The 20,465-nt window shown below is 47.5% G+C and overlaps 1 protein-coding gene across 1 annotated transcript in view; it reads left to right on the top strand.

Moving 5' to 3' along the window:
- LOC143172270 (unconventional myosin-Vb-like) overlaps positions 1-20,465 on the top strand; it is a 154,410-nt gene that overhangs the window by 46,282 nt on the left and 87,663 nt on the right. The window contains exons 5-10 of the mRNA XM_076361491.1: positions 6,958-7,114; positions 9,774-9,917; positions 11,440-11,521; positions 15,812-15,919; positions 18,018-18,127; positions 19,705-19,970. Coding sequence (XP_076217606.1) covers positions 6,958-7,114; positions 9,774-9,917; positions 11,440-11,521; positions 15,812-15,919; positions 18,018-18,127; positions 19,705-19,970 — 867 coding nt within the window. The remainder of the gene's footprint in view (positions 1-6,957; positions 7,115-9,773; positions 9,918-11,439; positions 11,522-15,811; positions 15,920-18,017; positions 18,128-19,704; positions 19,971-20,465) is intronic.

Consider the following 20,465-nt stretch of genomic DNA (forward strand, 5'->3'; position numbering starts at 1 on the left):
GCATAAAACATGCATTTGCGGCAGATGTTTGATAGTGCAAACAGAAAGCATGCCCTTAAACACTCTTGTTTGACCGGACGCTAAATAATATCTTCTTGGGTTTCTCTGAGGGGAAAAGTCCGAGTGCCCCAAAGTTGTGTTTTCATATTTGCGTTGACCAGGCGTTGTATTCTAAAAACCCAAATTAAAGCCAACGAGTAAAACAAGTTGCTGCTCCAAATTCCAGGTATCCCACTGAAATGGGAACGATTCCTGGCTTCGGAGGCTGTTTCAGAGGCGGCTCTTCTCTGCATTACAATGCTGCAACACTGATTTTTATCTTCACAGTGTGCAACTTCTGTTTATTCATTTGAAGGCAGTTAGACCGTCTCAGTTTTTCATCGCTGTCGTTAGCACTTGGGGGGGTGCGATCCAATGGTAATTAAATTATTGCATTTTTATATATCGCTAACAATGCAGTGCAATAGCTACGCTCATTTTTAGCCAATAGTCAATTTTAGTCAATACAGGAGTAGATTAGAGCCTGTTGTGCATCGGGGCTTTATGGGTGTTCTCGTTGTGGTCAGGCTAAATGCAAACTGCAGTACTTAAATGATTTTTAATCTTCAGATTGCTTTATGAACACTAATCCTCTGAGCATTCTGAAAGAAGTAGGTTAAATATGATTTCCACGGTGGAAATGCAGAGAGATTCATTGACTAGTTCCACGACAGAGAGAATTAGTGTCGGATCTGGGATTAGAGCTGGAGTGACCCCTGATAATTATTCACAGGGTCTGGCTCTGCCTTCGTTTGCTTCGGATATTTTTCCCTCTCGGAGGAGCTGTGTTTTTAGTGCAACTGGTTTTGCTCTCACTGCGGAGATCAAGATGAAGTTGAGCAGTTTGCTTAAGCTGCTGGTGCCAGTGAAGGTTTTCTGAAGAGATGACTATGAAAACAAGTCCTATAATTTCTAGGTCCCTTCTCACGGCTTTAGATTGCTGCTTTAAAGAAAGCTGACTTTGGAAAAATTCTGACTGTGATTTAGGTCTGGAGAACATTTGGGGCATATTTGTCTTCAAATACTCCTGCTTTCCAGCAGTGTTGGTGAAGGCTAAGGATCTTGGGTGTGCTGACATGTCCCCTATCTCTTCTTGACAGACGGGGGTGGTGGGAACCATCACTGTCCTTGGGTTCAAACCCTTTGCTATTGCCGTGGCTTGACCATCCCCTTTCCTGCAGTGAGGAGTTTCCAGGGATGTTCAGCCCTGACTTTTCCCATCAATTTACCTGGTTTTCATATGTTACAATGACGAATGACATTCCCAGGCTGAGAACTGCATACGGAAACACTGAGCAGTGTCTCACCTCTGATTGCTCCGATTCAACCAAAATGGGTGCAGCTCTTAGCACCGTGAGAGCTGTGTCCAGCTGGGCGGGCTTGAAGTTTGGACATTTCTACACACCTTTCCTAGGCTGTTTGGAGGCAGCTCCAACGGTAGCGGTATTCTCTGCATTGCTGCAGGTGAAGGACTGACTGCTTAAATAAGCTGGGAAATCGGTTTCCTCAATGCAAAGGCTGGTAATTAGTCCTAATCAGAGCAGGTATCTGTTTGAAGTTCCCTTTCTCTTCGTAGACAACTGACTTTTTTTTTTTTGCCTTGGGCAGCACCTTTAGATGTTGCCTTAATAAAAAACCTGGTATCTACTAGACTTTCAGACTAGACATAAGGAAGAAATGTTTTACGCTGAGGGTGGTGAAGCACTGGCCCAGGTTGCCCAGAGAGGTGGTGGATGCCCCATCCCTGGAAACATTCCAGGTCAGGCTGGACGGGGCTCTGAGCATCCTGGTCTAGTTGAAGATGTCCCTGCCCACGGCGGGGGGGTTGGACTAGATGGCCTTTAGAGGTCCCTTCCAACCCAAACCATTCTATGGTTCTATGATATTTTTCACATATTGTGAAAACTCCAGTGACTGCCTTATTTGTTTTGCTGGGCTGGACGCCTCGTCCATCTCTTCCTTTGTGGGTGGACAAGGGTGAGAGTCTTGATGGGTATTGCTCATAACATGACAAATCTCTGCAAAAGACGACGTGTTACTCACCTGCATAGCAGCTTATGAACAGGTATTACTGCTTGAAGAGGGGGCGTTGAAATAGCGAAGTGAAGCAAAACATTCAGATTGCACAGACAGATGGCAGTCCATGGGCTGTATCAGATGCCACCAACACTTGCAGCCCTCAACTTTGGAGGTGCTGTTGCCCCTCGCATTGAAGGAATGATCCTGGACTTTGTTCTGGTTGGACTTCTGCGCCTTGATGGTTTTGTAAGCGTCTCTGACGGATGGAGGCTGTAGCTGAGATCATGGTATTAGTTCTTCAGGCTGTGGGTCATCTTGGAAAGCTGCGTTAAGTGAAGAAACAAAAGTACTGCAGACCCATGGGGGTGAAGCTTAGGGAGTGGCATCTTTAAGTGCCTCATACCTAGTTTTGAGCTGTAGCAGTGGTACGTGGTGGGAACAGCATCTTCTGCCATCGTTGAAGCTTAATCCCCATTGCGCACCCCGCGTTGCTGGACGACCGCGAGCGTGTTGTGTGCTGGCATGTGTGCATCGCGTGAGCTGTTTGCTACGGGGAGAAGAGCACTGATGCACGTCGTAGCAGCATACCAAGCCGTGGCGGCAGCCCTGAGGTGCACAGGAGCCACGTAAGCCCCAGGAGGAGGTGTGACAGCATTGCCATGCTGCAGCAGAGCTGGTATTCACCCATAACATTTCATTTTATCCAGGCTTTATTTCCATAATAATTTTCTTCTGTGCTGATGCTGCCAAAATTGACTGTATTTCAAGCAGCCGTGTTGCATACCGCACCTGCACAATGCCCAAACATTTCAGTATTTTTTATTCCACGCTGAATACAAACAAGTCCTGCCTGGTTTTAACCATTTCTGCTCATTGAGCAGACTCTCTGCTACTAGCCGCTCTGTGGGGCTCATCTATCTTTCCCTGCTGGCACCCAGCAGTTGGTTAACTTGTACACCGAAGAAGGGAAAGTCTCTGTAGCCTTTGTTCCTGAAGGCTTTTATTCCTGAGGTTGGAAAAGAAATGTCTGAACATGCATTTTCCACCAAAAAAACCAACAAAAGAAGAGACATGTTACTGCAAACACAGGAGCTTGAGTGGCCTTGCTGTCTTGCTTGGAAGCCAGCAGCTTTCTTTTTATTTTATTAATATAATACAACTCCAGAAGTTTTCTTGTGCCACGGAGAACCCGCCTGGCCCGTTTCATGTAGCAGCACATCAGCCGTTAGGGCAAATTCTTGAGAAACTCTGGAAAAGTGTGACCTGGCAGAGCAGCTCCAAGAGCAGTAAATGGTGTTGGCTGTGGTTTTTATCGCTAGGTTCAGTGCCTTTTTGAAAATGATGGTACTTGTTAAAAAGACAAGCCAGAGGGGCAAAAAAAAACCACCTGGGATGCAACATAAAAGGCAGTTTGTGATGGGACCTGAAGCCCGTGGAGACTGTGGGTCTGGAGAGCTCCTTGGACGGGCTCCCCGGTGGGTTGGTCTCTGCCTCCTCCAGCAAGGCACACCCCAATAGCTGATATGGAGAAGTTATGAAAGAGGTCAAAATTGTTAATGAGAGATCTTAATTATGAATCTTAGATAGAAAAGAAAAAAGAGGATACAAAATATGACCTTGTGGCAGTGCTGACTGGATGCCAAGTAAGGCGTAATTCCTCTTCTTTGAGCTTTATTGGCTTCATTCAACTGAAGAGTCTCTCCCAGACTGGTGTAGTTTTCGTCTTCTGGCTTAAAGAAAAAAGAGGAGGGGAAATGTTTCCTGAAATGTGCCGTTTGGGCAGTAGCTGTTGCACTGAAAATGGTAAGAAGCAGTAATTCTCAACTTTTACGCAAGTGCAGCTCTAAGCCGAGCCACTTTTGCGTTTGCAGAGCATCTTTCGCAGGGCCAGCACTTGCTGGCAGAGATCTCGGTTGTTGCCTCTTTCTTCTGCTTCTCCCTCGCCTCTGATGAAGGATAGTCTGTTCATCCGCGCTTGCAGCCCATGTCAAAACCTCTGTCTGCCCCTTTTTTTGTAGCTGACATGACTTTTATGTGTTGCATCCTATTGACGGCCAATGTGGGACGTTCGCTGCTGGAGCTCAGCAAGCAGTTGTCCACGAAGATGACCAAAGCAGACGTGAAACTTCCAACCTACTTTAACTGGAGATAAACAGTGATAAATCACTGCCATCACCTGTCCTGAGAACTGCTGCTATGGGCTTATCCAGCATACTTTTATTTTTGGTGCTTACTCTTCCTTCCTCACTTTGGAGCTGGCATTGGGTTCATGTGTCTGGTGGCTCGTGCTACGAAAAGAGCTTTATCGCACACCCATGGAAGTCTAAAGGTGCGAGACCGGTGTGTTGGCAGCCCCGTGCCCGGATCCTGCTAGCTGACTGCCTGCGGGAGAGTCACGGTGGCTTTGCCAAGAGGTGCGGAAGGCATGCAGCCATGACTTAGCGAGTCCTCGGTGAGATGTGCAGGCTGTCCCCACCCGGCATGAGTCACCGGGAACACCGGCTCCGTGTTTTCGGTTGCCTGGGTGAGGTTGTGCTCAGTTCAGGGCTGGTTTTTCTGCATTAACTGCCTGATAGCTGGAGTGGTTGGAGGTTCCTCCTGCCGTCGTGCTGGTGGATGCCCAGGAGAGGCGGTGGAGCTGGCCAGGGGATGGATTAAGATGTACTTGATGAATTGATCCCTGAAAAATATAAACATGGCTGGAAATTAGCTCGCGAGTCCTCTCCTGCTGGAAGTGTTGGAAAGTTGTGGTTTGCACCAAAATGTTACATGTTTGACTTGACTGAGGTTTTTTCCAAACCAATTATCTTGACCCTAGAAGGAATTAAGAGGTACGTGCCTGACAGTGGAGGAAAGTAATGGCGTGGTGTTTCAGTATGTTTGTATTTTTGTTGAAAGTGTAAGAGTGGTGTATGGCAGTCATTTAGCCTCTGTTCTTCTCTCTCGCTGGTATAAACTTAAACCGAGTATCTGAAATTGAAATGTATTTTTATGGTGTTTCCTGATGTCAAGAGAACTGCAAGGTGTAAATTTATTGTTGCACTCGTCTATAGGATTTTGTGTGCCTGCATTCAGCTGTGATTCATGAAAGCTGGGCAGAGTCCAGGAAGCTGAATTTGATCTTACTTAAAAACACATTCAATTACATACTTGCAGCTTACCCCGATAGCTTTGGTATTTTGGGAGCTTATATCAAATCCTGCAGTGAAAATTCTCTCCTTCCCAAAGTCTGCGGCCAAATTGCAGGGGTGCTGGGTTCGCCGTGTGCTAATGATGCCCCGGGGAGTGGATCCCACTGCAGCAGAGGCACTTGCTCCGGTGCTGGCAGATCTTTGCCTAGAGGGATGTGGTTCTCCTGAAAATGAGCTCCTTTTCCTGCCTTGGCCCTTTCTCTGCCTTGCAGCTCAAGCACATTAAACTGATTGGGACGTATCTAGTGGGTACCATGTTGTGCACCCGTGGTGGGAAGAAATGGGTATTTTAATATAGCTGTGATGACTTGTGCAAGTTTTTTTGTGTCAATGATTAATTTTGCAAGTAGAAAAAGGCATTTGGATGAGTCTTGTGCTCCGTGCAAGGCTCAAAAGCTACATGAGGTGATGCACCCTGAACTTCCCCGTGAAAAGTCCTGTGCCCTTGGAGGTATCTGGTGGTCCGCCCTAGCTCTGATGGCATCAGCAGCCCAGAGAGGCAGAGCTGCTCCTACGACCCGGCACCAGCCCAGGAACCGGGGCAGTGGCATCTGCTCCCGTGACGGCTGGAGAAGGGTTTGCATCAGCCCCTCGGTGCCAGGATAATGCTTCCCACTCCTGCAAAGCTTTTTCATACGTGCAGGTAAAAAGGTCTGGTGTGTATTTGCTTGAATTTTGTTATCCTGGTGCTGGTACAGCTGTATCCTTTTGTAAGCAAATTTGGTGTGTGCTTGGAAGAGGGTAGGGCTGCCTGATCCTTCTGTTAATGAGCGAGACCTTCTTAAAAACGACTTTGTTTTGCAAAGCTTCAGGAGCTGAACAAACTTTACTTGGTGATGTCTACCAGGAATTGCTTTTGAACTCTTTATCCTCTTTTTCTTACCCCTTGGTCCCAGAAGTACCTCTGCGCTTTGGAGCAGTGACTTCCAATTTGGCAGGATTTGGGGATGAATAGATGGTACGAGTCCGATGTCAGAGACGTGCTTTGTATTATCGTTGTCAAAGTTTTAACCAGATGTTGGGATGTGTGTGAAAATACTGATGTTCATATAATTGCATAGCGAATCAAATGACTCCTGCTATTTCCTAACCTTAGGGTGCTTGATTTCACAACTTCGGTATTTTTAACATATTTTGAGCGTAGGGGAACCTTTCTGGGTATCTATGTTTTAATAGTTCAGCAATAGGCTGCTCGAGCAAGTTTCCTAAGTAATTGCCCATGTTTTGTTGAGCAAAATCTCAAATACTTGAGTGAAGGCGTTGGGGGGAAAAATTAAATATATGATATTAGAAGCTGATATTCAGCCAATGCCCGTTAATAGTTCTCCAGACAAATGTCAAGCAGCAGAGGTTTGTTATTGCGGCATATAAGGAATGGGCTTCCCAACGCTGGGCTACGTGCTCCGGGGGTGAAGAAAGCAGCAGCGCTTCATGTAGGGGTTCATCTCCTGCTGTCTCTGCAGGCCCTTGGAGATGTTCTGGAGATGTTCAGTGTGTCCTTTACGTTTTAGCTGAGATGTATCACAATTGTGTATTATTCACTGTTACTTTGGTAGAGTCCAGAATAAATCCAGCATCCATAGCGTAGGTGGTAGCGAGGCGAGGGAGATGGAGACATGTGAGGATGGAAGATTGTTGCGTGATGTGAACAAGCTATTAACAAGAAAATGGATTAACTTACAAAAGCTTTTCTTCTCTGCCTCAACAGGGATGAGAAGAACCAGTCCATCATCGTGAGCGGGGAGTCGGGTGCTGGAAAGACGGTCTCTGCCAAATACGCCATGAGATTCTTCGCAACCGTCGGTGGTTCTGCCAGCGAGACCAACATCGAAGCCAAAGTCCTCGCGTCGAGCCCAATTATGGAGGTAAAAGCTGCATCGTTTCCTTTGTCCTGCTTGCAATGATCACTGTGTCTCTCCAGACGTCACCAAACCAGCGAGAGCTGTCGGGGCTTGTGAGCCAGACCTGATTTGCAGCCTCACGGCAGCCCTGAGCTGGTCTGAAAATACAGAAATATGCTGATAGCCTCTATTTAGCCCACCTCAACTGCTCCTCTGTTTGATGGTCTTGAAGCTGAGCCCGTGCATCCCCGGCACGGCTCCAGGAGCTGGGCTTTGGTCGGCGCTCCGGAGCGGAGAGCCTGAGCAGTGTTGCTGGCACCATTAGTATTTTATCATCTTCCTCCTCCTCTTGCCACTGCATGGTACCTCCTAATCTTCTTTAATTGTATAGGCATGAAATAGATTAAGTAATCCCTTTCTCTTCTATCTAAGGTATTTCAGTGCAGTTTTATTTTTGTTAATTTTCTGTTGCTATCAATCATATAGGGGAATAACAAGCCCCATTATAGGGAAATCCCTGCTCTAACAGAAAAAAATTTCCTTTTACAAATGTAAAAGAAAGGGAAAGCTGCTTTGTTTCATTGCGCCATGACCAGATGGTGAAAATAAATGTCTGAGTGCCTAAATCCCATTTTCCAAACAGATTTTGGAGTCCGAGTAACTTCACTTGCAAAATATCGAAGTCAGTGTGAAGACAAGATTTGGGCTTTTCTAAAGTCAGTTAAGCGCTTCGGGCTTGTGTGACTTTTTTCTTTATAAAGGCAGGAGCTAGCAGTGCTGCTGTAGTGGAGCGTAGCCCTGTCCTGCGCTTAACCTGTCCTTTGCTTAACCTTAGGCTTGGCTTAACCTGCAGGGAGGCTTCCCACCGCAGTGCCTTATGGCCAAATTGTCTAACAGACACGGAGGTGGTGGCTGACCCCGGATGAAAACCAACCCCAGCCCAAGAGACAGCACGCACGGTCTAGCATCGTGCTGCCCGATGTGGGGTTGGAAGCTGGAATGACAAAATAAGTGACGGTGCGGATGAGCAGTAACAAAAGCTGCGCGGGCAGAGGATGCGTGGTGATCTGCCGCAGTGGGGGCTTCATGCTGGTTTACTCCTTTCCTCACCCATCTCCTGTGCCTCTCTGAAACGCAGCTGCGATACCTGGGAACACTTAAGAGCATCCAAGGAAAAATTCATAGTGCATGCTCTTCTTCTATATGACCCCACAATTTTATTGCTCTAATTTTCTTGCCTGTGTTCAGTTCTGGATGTAATTTCGAAGTGCTGGGGCCAGGGAACCTGTCTGTCTTTGTTGGAAATTGATGAGAACGTTGCCCACGCAAGCAGTAAAAGAAAACTGCCTGGTTTGCGAAAAAACCCGAAGTTAAAGTGTGAAGATGGAGTAGAGGGATGTGCGTGTCATGAAACAGTCCTTAGCGCTGAGGTGCGCCGCATTTGACGTGCGGGATGTATGTCCCTGCTGGGAGATGAGGCAGGTCTCTCTGATTTATAGACAAGGAATCGAAGCACATGAGATAAGATGGTGATGGTATTCTGGATGCTCGATTCGGCGTGCAAAATATCTAGTTGTAGTGTTTGTTGTAGCAGTTTGTGAACTCCTTATTTTCTGGGGAACGGGCACAGGGCTCTGGGCAGAAATGGGGTGTGTGCGCTCTGCCCTGCTGCTTTTATGTATGGTCTGGGGTGCGTGCTGGAGGGTTGGAGGTGGGAAGTGGGGGCTGTGGGTCTGGGAGCGCCGTCAGCGATGGAGACGGGTGAGCTGTGGTAAGGGGGTAAATAAATGGGCTTTGGGGGAAGGAGGTGCGTTAGCTAGCAGAGGGGTTGGGTTGGTGGTGAATGGATGGGGCAGGGAGCAGGCAGGGCTTGCTGAGGTGGACTGCAAGGAGAGCCTGGGAAAGGCAGCCAGCCTTCGAGAGGTGCCCGGGGGCTCTTTCCTGTACACGTCCATTCCCTTCTGGAGCTTCTCCTATTGCTTGAGGCTCATCATCTCAGGACAGGGGAATGGTGGTAGAAAATAAGGCGGGTGTAGCCATGAATGGGAATATTGACTTTCTTCAGCCTTCTTGTATCACCGCGAGTTGCTGCTTTGGTTGCTTGGTGCATTTACGTGTTTGCAGTGCTGCACCCCTGATGTTTGTACGTGGGCTGGATTCTCTCCTCTCCCTTCTGCCGCTGCCTGTGGCAGCGTTACCTGCCCGGGAGGTGACAGGTAGGTTCTGGAGGGGCACGGAGGGGCTCTGGCCATGTCACCAAATCCATGGACCGAGGCGCAAACATCTGGAGATGGATTGCAGCTCGTTCCCTCCCTCTTGCGGGGCTTCATCTCCCGTGTCCCCTCCGGGAAAGCTGCTAATGTTGACTGTTTGTGAATAAAGGTGGGGGCATCCTATAAGACAAAACAGGAGTGCTGTGGCTGTTGGGTTGTAGTAATCTAATTACTGTACAAATACTCATTTCTGTTTATATGCAGTTTTCTTCCATAAAAATTCTGGAGACGCCACCTTTTCAGCGAAGAGTCCTCCCCAGAGTCACGTTGTTGCTCTGCCTTCTGCATCTGGGAAGGGGTTTTCCTCAAAACCTCCCATGACTGTTTATGTAACGCTGATTGCAAATTTAGATGTTTAAATAATTTTAAAAATTAAATTAAAAATGAATGTTTAATTTTGTTTCGTGCAGGCGATTGGAAATGCTAAAACAACAAGGAATGACAACAGTAGTCGCTTTGGGAAATACATTCAGATCGGCTTTGATAAAAGATACCACATCATTGGTGCCAACATGAGGACGTATCTGTTGGAAAAATCGCGAGTTGTATTCCAGGTGAGGGGCTGTGCTGTTTTTTCTTCTTTTCTGTCTTTTGGGTGCTGTACACTTGCTGTAAATTTGGAATTTAATAGTCTAGGTTTTTTCTTTGGATTAAAAAGATCGCTTTAAAAGTAGCTTTTTTTGGTGGACATGACTTCCAGACATTTCTTTCAGGCTCAGTCTTTTGCAGTTGTTATTGATGATCCTGTCGTGGTTTAATCTCAATCGGCAACTAAGCACCACGCAGCCGCTCGCTCACTCCCCCCCACCCGGTGGGATGGGGGAGAGAATTGGAAGAGCACAAGTGAGAAAAAACTCATGGGTTGAGATAAAAAACAGTTTAATAATTGAAATAAAATGATAATAATAATAATATGATAATAATAATAATACACAAAGCAAGTGATACACAGTGCCATTGCTCACCACCTGCCGACCGATGCCCAGCCAGTCCCCGAGCAGCGGCCCCCCCGGCCAGCTTTCCCCAGTTTATGTACTGAGCATGACGTCCCATGGTATGGAATGTCCCTCTGGCCAGTTTGGCTGTGCCCCCTCCCAGCTTCTTGTGCACCTCCAGCCTTCTCAGTCGGTAGAGCACGGGAAGCTGAAAAGTCCTTGACTAGTGTAAGCACTGCTCAGCAACAACTAAACCATCGGTGCGTTATCAACTTTGTTCTCATCCTAAATCCAAAACACTGTACCAGCTACTAGAAAGGAAATTAACTCTATCCCTACCGAAACCAGGACAGATCCCAACTTGATGACCTCGTTCTGGAGGAATATGTACCTGGGAGACTCGTTAGTTGGCCTCTGGTTGTTCCCTCCATCTGCCCCAGGCTGGAGCCATGAGGAGGGACCGCTGTTCCCAGCCTGGCTACTGGGCAGGCATGGAAAGCCTTTCTCTGGGCAGCTGCTGAGATTTTTTTACTGAACCTCATAAAAAGCCAGGAAGAATAAATTGCAGGCAGCAGTCTTCAGTTTTGAAGATGGAGGAGAGGCAGGAGAAGAGCTGAGGAGGCTGATGTCTCTGCTGCGGCACCTCCCATGGGTTTCTTGTGCAGGGCTCAGGACAAGCTTTCTTGGTTTGTGCTTGAGATCTAGCTCAGAAGCACCTGCAAAACTTTTGTCCTTACACAAAAAAAAAAATAACCCAACTACAAAAAGCCCCAAAACAACCAACCTTGGGAAGCCACGAGCGCAGGCCACCTCTTTTTACGTTGTTGTCAGTTTGCAACGTGGTGCTTGCTAGCTAACTTAGCCCAGTTATCCCAGAGAGGGATAAGGCGTGGAAGGTAATATAAAGTTATTTATTTCCTTTGCAAGATGGGCAATGTACTTTGGTCAGAGCAAGGCTTGGCACCTCCTTTCTCCCAGGTGGCAAAAGGTCCCCGTCGTCTTGGTGGCACTGAGGGGTTCTTGACGGTGGGAAGCAAGGGATGGGGTCAGGGTGGCCCTGGGCTCAGCGGGCACCGGGCTGAGGGTGGGAGCACTGCTGTAACCTCTTTGTGCCTCTGGTAACTCGGCGTTTTCCCTGTAGGCAGAGGATGAGCGCAACTACCACATCTTCTATCAGCTTTGTGCCTCGGCGAGTCTTCCAGAATTCAAAGACCTTGGACTAAGTACGTACTTCCACCTCTCTGTGCACCAGCAGCTGCTGCCTAGGTGTGATGGCAACAGGAAAACATGGTGGGGTTAGAAATGCAGGTCATTGATGAGGTCACGTGTGCCTGTTCAGTGGGAGGAGGTAAAGGGAGATGAGCTTGAAGGGCTGCTTCTCCCCAGTGGTGCAGAGGTTTGCTCGTGCCATCTCCAGGGAATGTGGCACCTTGGATGAGACACCAGCCCTCGTCGCCTCCGCTGTGTAGCAGCTTGCCGCATAAAGCGCATGAAGTTTGTGATGCGCTGGTCGGTGCTGTCGGGCTCCTGCAAGCGCTGCTGGTGGGTCGGAGCTGTTGCTGGAAGTTAGCCATGGCGGAAGAAGCCTGTGTATGTTGTAGAAACTGCATGCAGAACCACAGTGAACCACGTGCCGTGGTAGATGCCAGCTGATGCAGGGAGGTCGTATGCGTAAAGATCTCTCTTTTGAATTAAATGTGAATGTGGGTTGATCTGGCCAGACTCTTGGCAGGAACAGATGTGTCCTTTGAATACATTTTATTTTTTCAATGGTTAACTCCTGGGATGTATCCCGAGTTGGGTTTTTTCCCAGGATTTGCAGCAAAACCTCTGTAAGATGCCTGAATAAGAGGTTTCTCACTTGCAGCAGGGGGTGCAGAGATGTGGTGTAATTCATTTTTGATCTCGAATATTTGCTGTTGCGTAAAGAGAGAAGTGAGGCTTAAAACATGCTTTTAAGGATTTAAAACGGTGAGGAAGGCAGGTTGTGATCCCAATGCAGAGCATCTTGCTGCTGCAGAGTCTCACAGAGGTTTCCATCATGGCTACAGAGGAGCGGCAGATCAAGAGAGAGGCTTTCAGTTTCTGGGTAATTCTGGGCTTGTGTTAATGACTTTTTGGGTCATTGTAGGCACGATGGCCACACTTACCGAGTGCTGGTGCTGAAATGGAAGCACTCCTGTTCTTGTCCTCTTGTCACCAGTAAACGTCGGTGCATTACCCAACTGTAGTCCATACTCTGCCCAGTGACTCCAAACCAGGCAACCACATCCATTAATTTTCTAAGGCATAAGATAACTTCTGAGACTGTCTAGGCGTAACCTTAATGTCTGTCCCAGGACACCTGGGTGGGAGGTGAAGGTTTTGCATGATTCACTGTGCACCAGCCCTAGTGTGAAACGTAGGTCAAGGCTTGTGATGGACCTGGGGCTCCTTTTGGTCTCTAAGGGTCCCAAAATAATGTCCCTCTGACAGTGGCTTCCCAGCTACCGTCAAAGAGCCTGTGTTTGGTCCTGTTGCATGCTCACATGACCCCAGAGCACATCTCTCTTGAGCACTTTCAGGAGTTTCTACCATGGGGTTACACGCTTCATTTTTGCAAAGATACCTTGAGTAATGATGTTGTCCGCTGGCATCTTAAAATTCAGAAATAAATTATTTCAACCCAGTCTGGGAGACAAGTTGATATGGGAAACCCTTCAGCTATGAAACCACCTTTCTCTTGGGAACGTGTGGATCAGAGGAAATCTCGGTCCTTTTCAACACGGCTCTCCAAAAGCATCGTCTGTATTTGTGGTGACTGGTAACACTAAAGGCTGAGAGCTCCCTGCTTCTCCGGGTGCATCGTCCAGGACGTCTTTGTGCTGTTTGTGACTGTGGCTCTCGACTTCAGTGTCTCAAGGGAGAATGCGTAATGGCAACAGCTGGCGGCATAGGAGGCGGTGGGTGCCAGGGCCGTTAGCCCCACAAGGAAGCCGCCTTGGGTCGTTTCCACTCAAAATTTTATGTTGTCAGCGCGTGTCAGTCTCCAGCTGCGCTTTTCCGTGGTGCTTGTGCGTTTGCTGTATCAGAGGGTGCGCGGGTATCCATACAGCCTGCTGCTTGTGCATTCGGGTAAAATGCGACAACGGAAAAAGAAGTGATTCTCTCCAAAATTAAAGGTGTGTGTCTTTTGGTGTTTCCTGCACTGTCACCTCGCAATAGCTTAAAAATACCTCCCTGAAATGTTTTGATAGCTGGCAGATGCGGCGCTGCTCGCGCATTCGGTGGGGATGGCTTCTGGGGGACAGGGACGTGGGTGCCGTGAGCTGCTTTTGTTGGGGTGAACCAGGCTCGGCCTTGACCTGTTGAATTGCTAGTGCTGGGCAGCTTTCTGTGAGTGCAGGTGTGCACAATTCACTTATTTTCCTTTCTTTCAAGGGATTTTTTTTCATTACCAGCTTTGCATCAGATTTACTAGCCTGTATCTCAAGATGACTAGTCAAAACTCAAACTTATTTCCTCATGTAAGCTGTACCTTACCTACCCGTCAACCTTTTCTTCCCAAGGCTTATACAAAACAAGGAGTATCTTGATGTAAAAATCCACCTTTTATTAGACAGAAAGCAGGATGTATTTTTTTCCATATCAAAAGTAGGAGCTGTTGCTTCTCCTTTGGGTCTTGCACATACAAAGAATTGTTGTTACTCTCTTTTATATCGCAAAACGCTGGAAAACAAAGAGAGTCTCTAAACTTACGCGAGCCCAGCAGAGCAAACCAGTAAGTGTTGGCTCTTCAGTCAGAGCGATCCTAAAGGCTTGATTTTAAACTAGAAAGAAAATACTTGACTTAAAATGCGGGAGTCGGTGTGCAGCGCAGTGCCTTTCGAAGCGTGGCGTCTAACTTAACGATGCCTGGGGCAATGGTGCAAAGCAGGAATGTGTTTTATTTGTTTGCAGTGGATCAAAGGGTTTCTGTGGTTACTGAAATCATTGCACCCGTATTGAAATATAAATATTGGAGTCAGTTATACCAGAGATGACTCGAGGTAGAAATGGATCCCAACGTGGATGGTTAAAATTGGAGGCTGATGGGGGATGGGGGTTTCTCCTTTGAGGTGTGTTCCGTGGCGCGTGGTGGTAGGGATGTGGTGCTGCGTCCATAGTTAGGGGTTTTCCCAGCAAGGTGGGGCAATCTGGCTGGAGACGGTGTAGCTGAGCGGTGCCCTAACTGACCGGTGCCGTAATCTGCTCTCTGCGTGGCGCAGTGGGTGCCAAACATCCCGGTCCCATCAACTACCGCCAGCCCTGGATGCATCTTGCAGGACGACATGCAGCAACATCGAGCTGTTAATGCGATATGCTCCGTCCACGGGCTGGGTGAGCTCCTGCTGTGCTGGGGGGACCGGGATGGACGTCGACTCTCTGACCCTAATCAGCATTTTCTGCCCCTTGTTCCTGATGCTCCGGCAACGAGCAGAGTTACCGAAACCTCTGGGTCCCAGGGCTTTGTATGCCAAAAAGAATTAAATGTTTTTCTTACAGCCTGAAAGTACAGCTAATGCAAAAGCCTGTGGGGGGGCTGGGAAGGGCTGAGGACCTTCTGGTGGCAATGTGAGTCAAAAAAAAGTGCAATTTGCAGTGATTTTAAAGGTTACCAGCAGGCTGGTGTGGAACGCACAGTAGGCTGTTTTTCTCATTATTTTCATGATACTTGGGAAATATGTTTGAGTTTTAAGGATCTTTCTGAGCTTTTCTCCTCCTACCCGGTTTGAAACGAGTTGAAGCTGGTGCTGAGAACCAATTCTGGGTGGGATGGGGAGGCTGTCCACCTCCTGGGTTCCCCCAGCCCTCCTCCGGGCCAAGCCTGCTCCTGCACTGCCAGGACTCAGCCTGGCAGCCTTGGGCACGTATCTTAATGGTTCTGGCCTCAAATAAGCCCTTGTTTTAAGGAAGGGTGGTTGCACGTGAAGCTTTTTAAAGTGAGTATAAATCCTGCGATCTCTTCTTGTTGTATCTGCATTTGAAATGCCTCTCGGTCTCCGTAGGATTTAGCTTTGCTTCGTCCTGAAATAACTTTGCTAAAGCGCAGATGCTTAAACGGTGTAATGCTGGCACTGCGAGCGTTTCTCCATTCCCTTTGCTCCCTGGGTTTAAGGCATTATGTGGGAAAGGTGTTAAAATGTCTGAATTGGTCATGGGTATGTAAAACAGGATTAAAAAAAATTGAAAATAGTAACCTCGGTATTTGAAGTAATATGCACCTGTGCAATAGAGCAGTTATTTGAATCCCAAATATACCAGAGCTCTGCCCCGGCTGAACTTGCTTTGCGTGGGGAAGGGGTTTCATCACTGCAAGAAGTAGTTACAGTCACTTATCAAGGTTCTACTTCATCCATTTCTAAGTAAACCATGGTTTAAAGGAGACGGGTGCCCTTCAGAGATGGGCAGGATCGGGGGACGGGGAGCATCCCAGTGCACACTCTGGAAAGCTACTGCTTGCTGATGCATTTCTTCCGTTTCTTCTCTCCTAGCATGTGCCGAAGACTTTTTCTACACTTCTCAGGGAGGTGACACGTCTATCGATGGCGTGGATGATGCTGATGACTTTGAGAAAACCAGGCACGCCTTCACCCTGCTTGGTAAGGGGTTGCTCTGCTTGGAGGCTTCCAAGCAGAAGTCTCTTGGAAATGTTTTTCAGTATTTTGCCTGAATTAAATGGCTGTCCTGTAACACTAAGAGGTATAAATCCATCTTCCTATTGACCTACTTGGCTTTACCTTGTTCTTTAGTATGAGCTGCAGAAGTGTTTCTTACAGCTATCTGCAAAGCAGCAGTGAAATGGAGGACACCGAATTTAAGAGAAACCAAAATAAACCATCCTGGAGTCAAAGCTGTGCTGCAGCTTTGACTTGCTATTTTTTTACCCTATTTACAAGCAGGAAAAGAGCTATTACTCTGCAGTTCAATCTGTATTTGGGTTGAGGGTGATGTCACTTCTCGGACCATCGCAACCACCCGTGCACGCTACGGTTACACGGTGCCATAGCCTGCCTGCAGCAGCGACTGTTTGAAAAGAAAAACAATTTTTGCAGGGGAAAACTTTCCCAGAGTTTATTAATAGTTATCTGAAACCAAGTTTTTAAATCCCGGTAAGTCTCGGTGCCTCTCCATTGCATTGCATGTGTTGGGAGAGGAGCTCGTGATGCAGTTGGCAGCCAGCTGTGAAATCCCCCCGAGCAGCTGTATCGCAGCCACCGCGCTGTGCCGGCAGCGAGCGTGGGGACTCATTTCAGGTGTTAGAACTGTAAACATTTCCCCCATATTTGTCCTCTTTGTGTTTTAGATGGGCTCGATCTCTTTTTCTTTGGGGCGACAGCGGAGTCTTGTCTTTACCCTCCTCTTGTCCGTCTTGTGTGAATTCTAACTGTTAACTGCTCAAAAAAATATGACTCCACTGGTTTCTCCAAACTTGCCCATGGGACTGTAATCCCCAGGGAACTCTCTCCCCATCCCCTCGCCGCGTGTAGTCTCTCTTTGGTCCCCTTCTCTGCCTCCCCAAGCAGACCCCCTGTCTCCTTGCTGGTCCCTGTGAAGAAGCACTGCGCGAGCTTCTTCCCCCGCTGCCAATTTGATGATGTTTTCCTGTTCTTCACATGCTTCCTCTGGCTCTGCCTTTTCTCATTTTCCTTCAGTGTTGCCCAGCTCTGTCTGCTTCTGTTCAGGGCCTGGTGAAATTGCTACTACGCTTTCTAGTCTTGCATTTTTATGTGTAACAAGAAGTCAGATTTATCTGCAAATCCCCACCCTAGCCCCGCTTAACTCTAATTAAGAGTGCCAGGTAACAGCAGAGCATTGCTCCTTTTCGTAACCTTGAAATATTTTTCACTGTGCTGATAACAGAAAAGTCCCGAGAGAGAGAAAGGGAAGCTCTTGATAATTCAAAAACCAGCAGGTGATGTCTCAGACCTTGGGTGGATAATTAGGACACCAGCACTGAACACAGAAGGGGCACAGAAAACCCAGTTGGGATGTAAAAATGCAGGAATTGGCAAGAAAGCTGTGTGCAGGCTGCTGCTGAGCAAAGCTCCTGCTGGGAATGCCTGCAAAAGCCTGCCAGAAAAATATATAAAGCAATAACATCTTACACCCCCAGCGAAGACCCACAACGTGTAGCTCCTGTTGGGACACTGGGGACCGTGAGACAGAGCTTCACGTCACCTCCCTGGTGACTTGCTGTAGCACCAGTCTGGAGGCGTTGTGCATCATGTGCACGGCTTTAATTTCCTCTTCCGTTTGTGGGACACTGGCAGTAAGTTGTAATTTCTGTGCTTCAGGTGTCAGTGAGATCTCACTGTTGGACTACGTTCGCAGAGAAGCAACTCCTTGCTCTATAAAAGCCGCAGAGCCCCTGTAGCTCTGATCCTGTTTGATCATTGTGGAGTAGCATCCTTGGTTTCGTGCACATTCACGATAGTATTGAACCCATCTGTGACGAAATTGCTTTGATGCAATCATTAGGGGTAAAGAAATAACATGAGGAGCTCCTCTCGCCGTCTCAGCTGTCATTTTTGAGCGATGACTTCACTGAGAGTTTGTGGTGAGTTTACTGGGAGAGGTCTGATAACTCTGAAAACCAACCGCCCGGGAAGGAAATCAAACACCGCAAGCGTTTTCAAATAAACTGAAAATTGCAGCTTGTCTTCTGTTGTGAAAATCAGCTATCAATTGTTCCCGTAGGAGTGAAGGAGTCTCATCAGATGACCATTTTTAGGATAATTGCTGCCATTCTGCACCTAGGGAACTTGGAAATCCAAGCGGAACGAGACGGCGATGCCTGTAGCATATCGGTAGGTCACCAGCAGGAGTGGGGCACGTGGGGAGCTTTGTATGCTCATAAATTGGGCCACGTTGGATGTGTTGAGTTTCGCAGCAGTATCCTTTGGTAGAAAGCCCTTTTCCTCCTGGTTTTCTCTGCTTTTTTTGAAAACGCATCATAATTCCCTGGTTGCTTTGTTTTTCCTGGAAGGTAGTGCATTATTTCTCCTCTCTAGCCAGCCCATAAGCAAGATGATTCGAAGGTCGCTTACCACCTTAAGCCCCAACCCATCTTTAACTCTTCCTGCTTTCTTAAAAGGCTCGGTGCGCAGAGTATTGGGGGAACGGTGACTCCCACCAGCAGAAGGTGTGATGCTCTACAACCGCTTTGCTACAGGCAAAGCCGTGAGGCTGCTGCTTGTAATGTGGCCATCCAGTATTCGAAGGAGCACTGCACAGTTAATTAGCAACAATAAATAAGACTAAAGATGCCTTAGTGGTGGTTTTTCTGCTTCTGTGTTTGTTCAGGGAAGGGAAAAAAGTGATTATATGGAAAATACTGTCCTGTCAATTATCGTTGCATCCCAGACTGGGTCGTTTGTTTCTAATTAAAGTATTAAAATGGGTTCTGCACACACTTTTAGTGGTACCCTTGAGATAACTTTGCGTGCAATTAGTTGGATGCTGGGGGTAATTTGCTTGATATTTGGCAACATGGATATGTAAAAGTGGTCTGCTCTGACAATGTTGAGTTCTGTAATGGAGTTCATGTTGTTTAATTACCTTCAGATGTAATTGCATGGTATTAAATCAACCCTGCTATGACTTTGAATCCATGGTCAAAAAGGTATCAGAGCAGAAAAGCATCCTAGAGGTCTTTTAAAATGCATTTTTCCTTCCATCCCCAAACCCAGCCAGCTTCTATACAAGCACATATCTAACTGGTAACAATTTACTACTTTTAGATATGTATTATTACACTGAGGAAAGGGAAATTGATTGCTCATTGTCAAAAAGGCAGTGCCCGCTATCTTTAGCGTAATAGACTCAGAACTGCCTTGTCTTAGTTTGAGGGGGGAAAAAATACTACGCACTAGAGAAAATGAAGTTCACGTTTCATTTTATTGATTATGCAAAACACAACCCCTTCTGGTAATGCCTGTTTTGCAACTTTGTTATTCAAAATGGGGTTAGTTTGGTGTAATGGCATACCCTAAGCTTTAACTTGAGGCTTAATCAAGGTTGCTCTGAAGGAGCGTGTAGCTGCAGCTCAAGGAGGAGTAAAGCGGAGAGTGCTCTTTCCTGTTGGCAGTCACTGTGGAAATCTGCTCTTCACGAGAATCGAGATCTGAAGGATAGCCAGAGCAAAGCCATAGGGTGTGCCACCGTTCAGAGCTCCGCGTGAGCCGTTTCATCCGTCTCCATGAAGACTAGCACAACTGGATGAGTGTTTATTGCCTTTGTTTCCTGTCAACTGCAGAGAAACGCAATATTTCCCTAGATAGTTATGAAATGCTGCTAATTTCTTGCACTGATCTGGGAACCCGGTGTTAAAACTCCAGTTTTGGAGTGTCACTAACCTGCTGACTTTGCTTCTCGTTACCCCCAGAGCGAGGATGAGCACTTGAACAACTTCTGTGGCTTGCTGGGCGTTGAGCACAGCCAGATGCAGCACTGGCTTTGCCACTGCAAGCTCGTTACCACGGCCGAGACCTACGTGAAGAACATGTCCGTGCAGCAAGTGGTGAATGCCAGGAACGCTCTGGCCAAGCACATCTACGCCCAGCTCTTCAACTGGATCGTGCAGCACATCAACAAGGCCCTGCACACCACCGTCAAGCAGCACTCCTTCATCGGCGTGCTCGATATCTACGGGTAGGCATGCTTTCTGCTTCTAAGGCTGTTAAATTAGTCCTTTCTAATTTGTCTCCCCCTTCTGGCCATGCACGCTCGACCTTGGCTTGTGGCAGGGTGTGGGAATAATAGAAAGGGATGCCAAAAAGCGCAGTCATGGTGTGTGGTTTGCAGTTTTGAGCCTCCTTTAGATTGTGCAACCCTGACCCCCAAACAGCAGATGGAGATCTGCTTGAGCGCTGGCTTTTGGGAGTTACCTTCTATGCTGTTCCCATTTGGGATTTCTGTCCTGCATGCTGTTTAAAGCATCAAGCTTAAAGATGAGCTTAGGGGTAAGAGTAGATGTGGAGACCAAAGAAGACTGCGTTGGCTCTGCCTGGGGTTGCTGCGGGGTTTGAGGTAACTACTTTGCCTCTTCAGCTGTGAAATCGCTGCTGCAGGGCCCTTGTGCAGCGAGAGCTTTCGGAGGACTTTGGGAACCTGTGGCGGGGCAGGGGGGTAAGGTGCAAAAAGCTG

The sequence above is a fragment of the Aptenodytes patagonicus genome, chromosome W (assembly GCF_965638725.1).
Source record: "Aptenodytes patagonicus chromosome W, bAptPat1.pri.cur, whole genome shotgun sequence".
Lineage (NCBI taxonomy): Eukaryota > Metazoa > Chordata > Aves > Sphenisciformes > Spheniscidae > Aptenodytes > Aptenodytes patagonicus.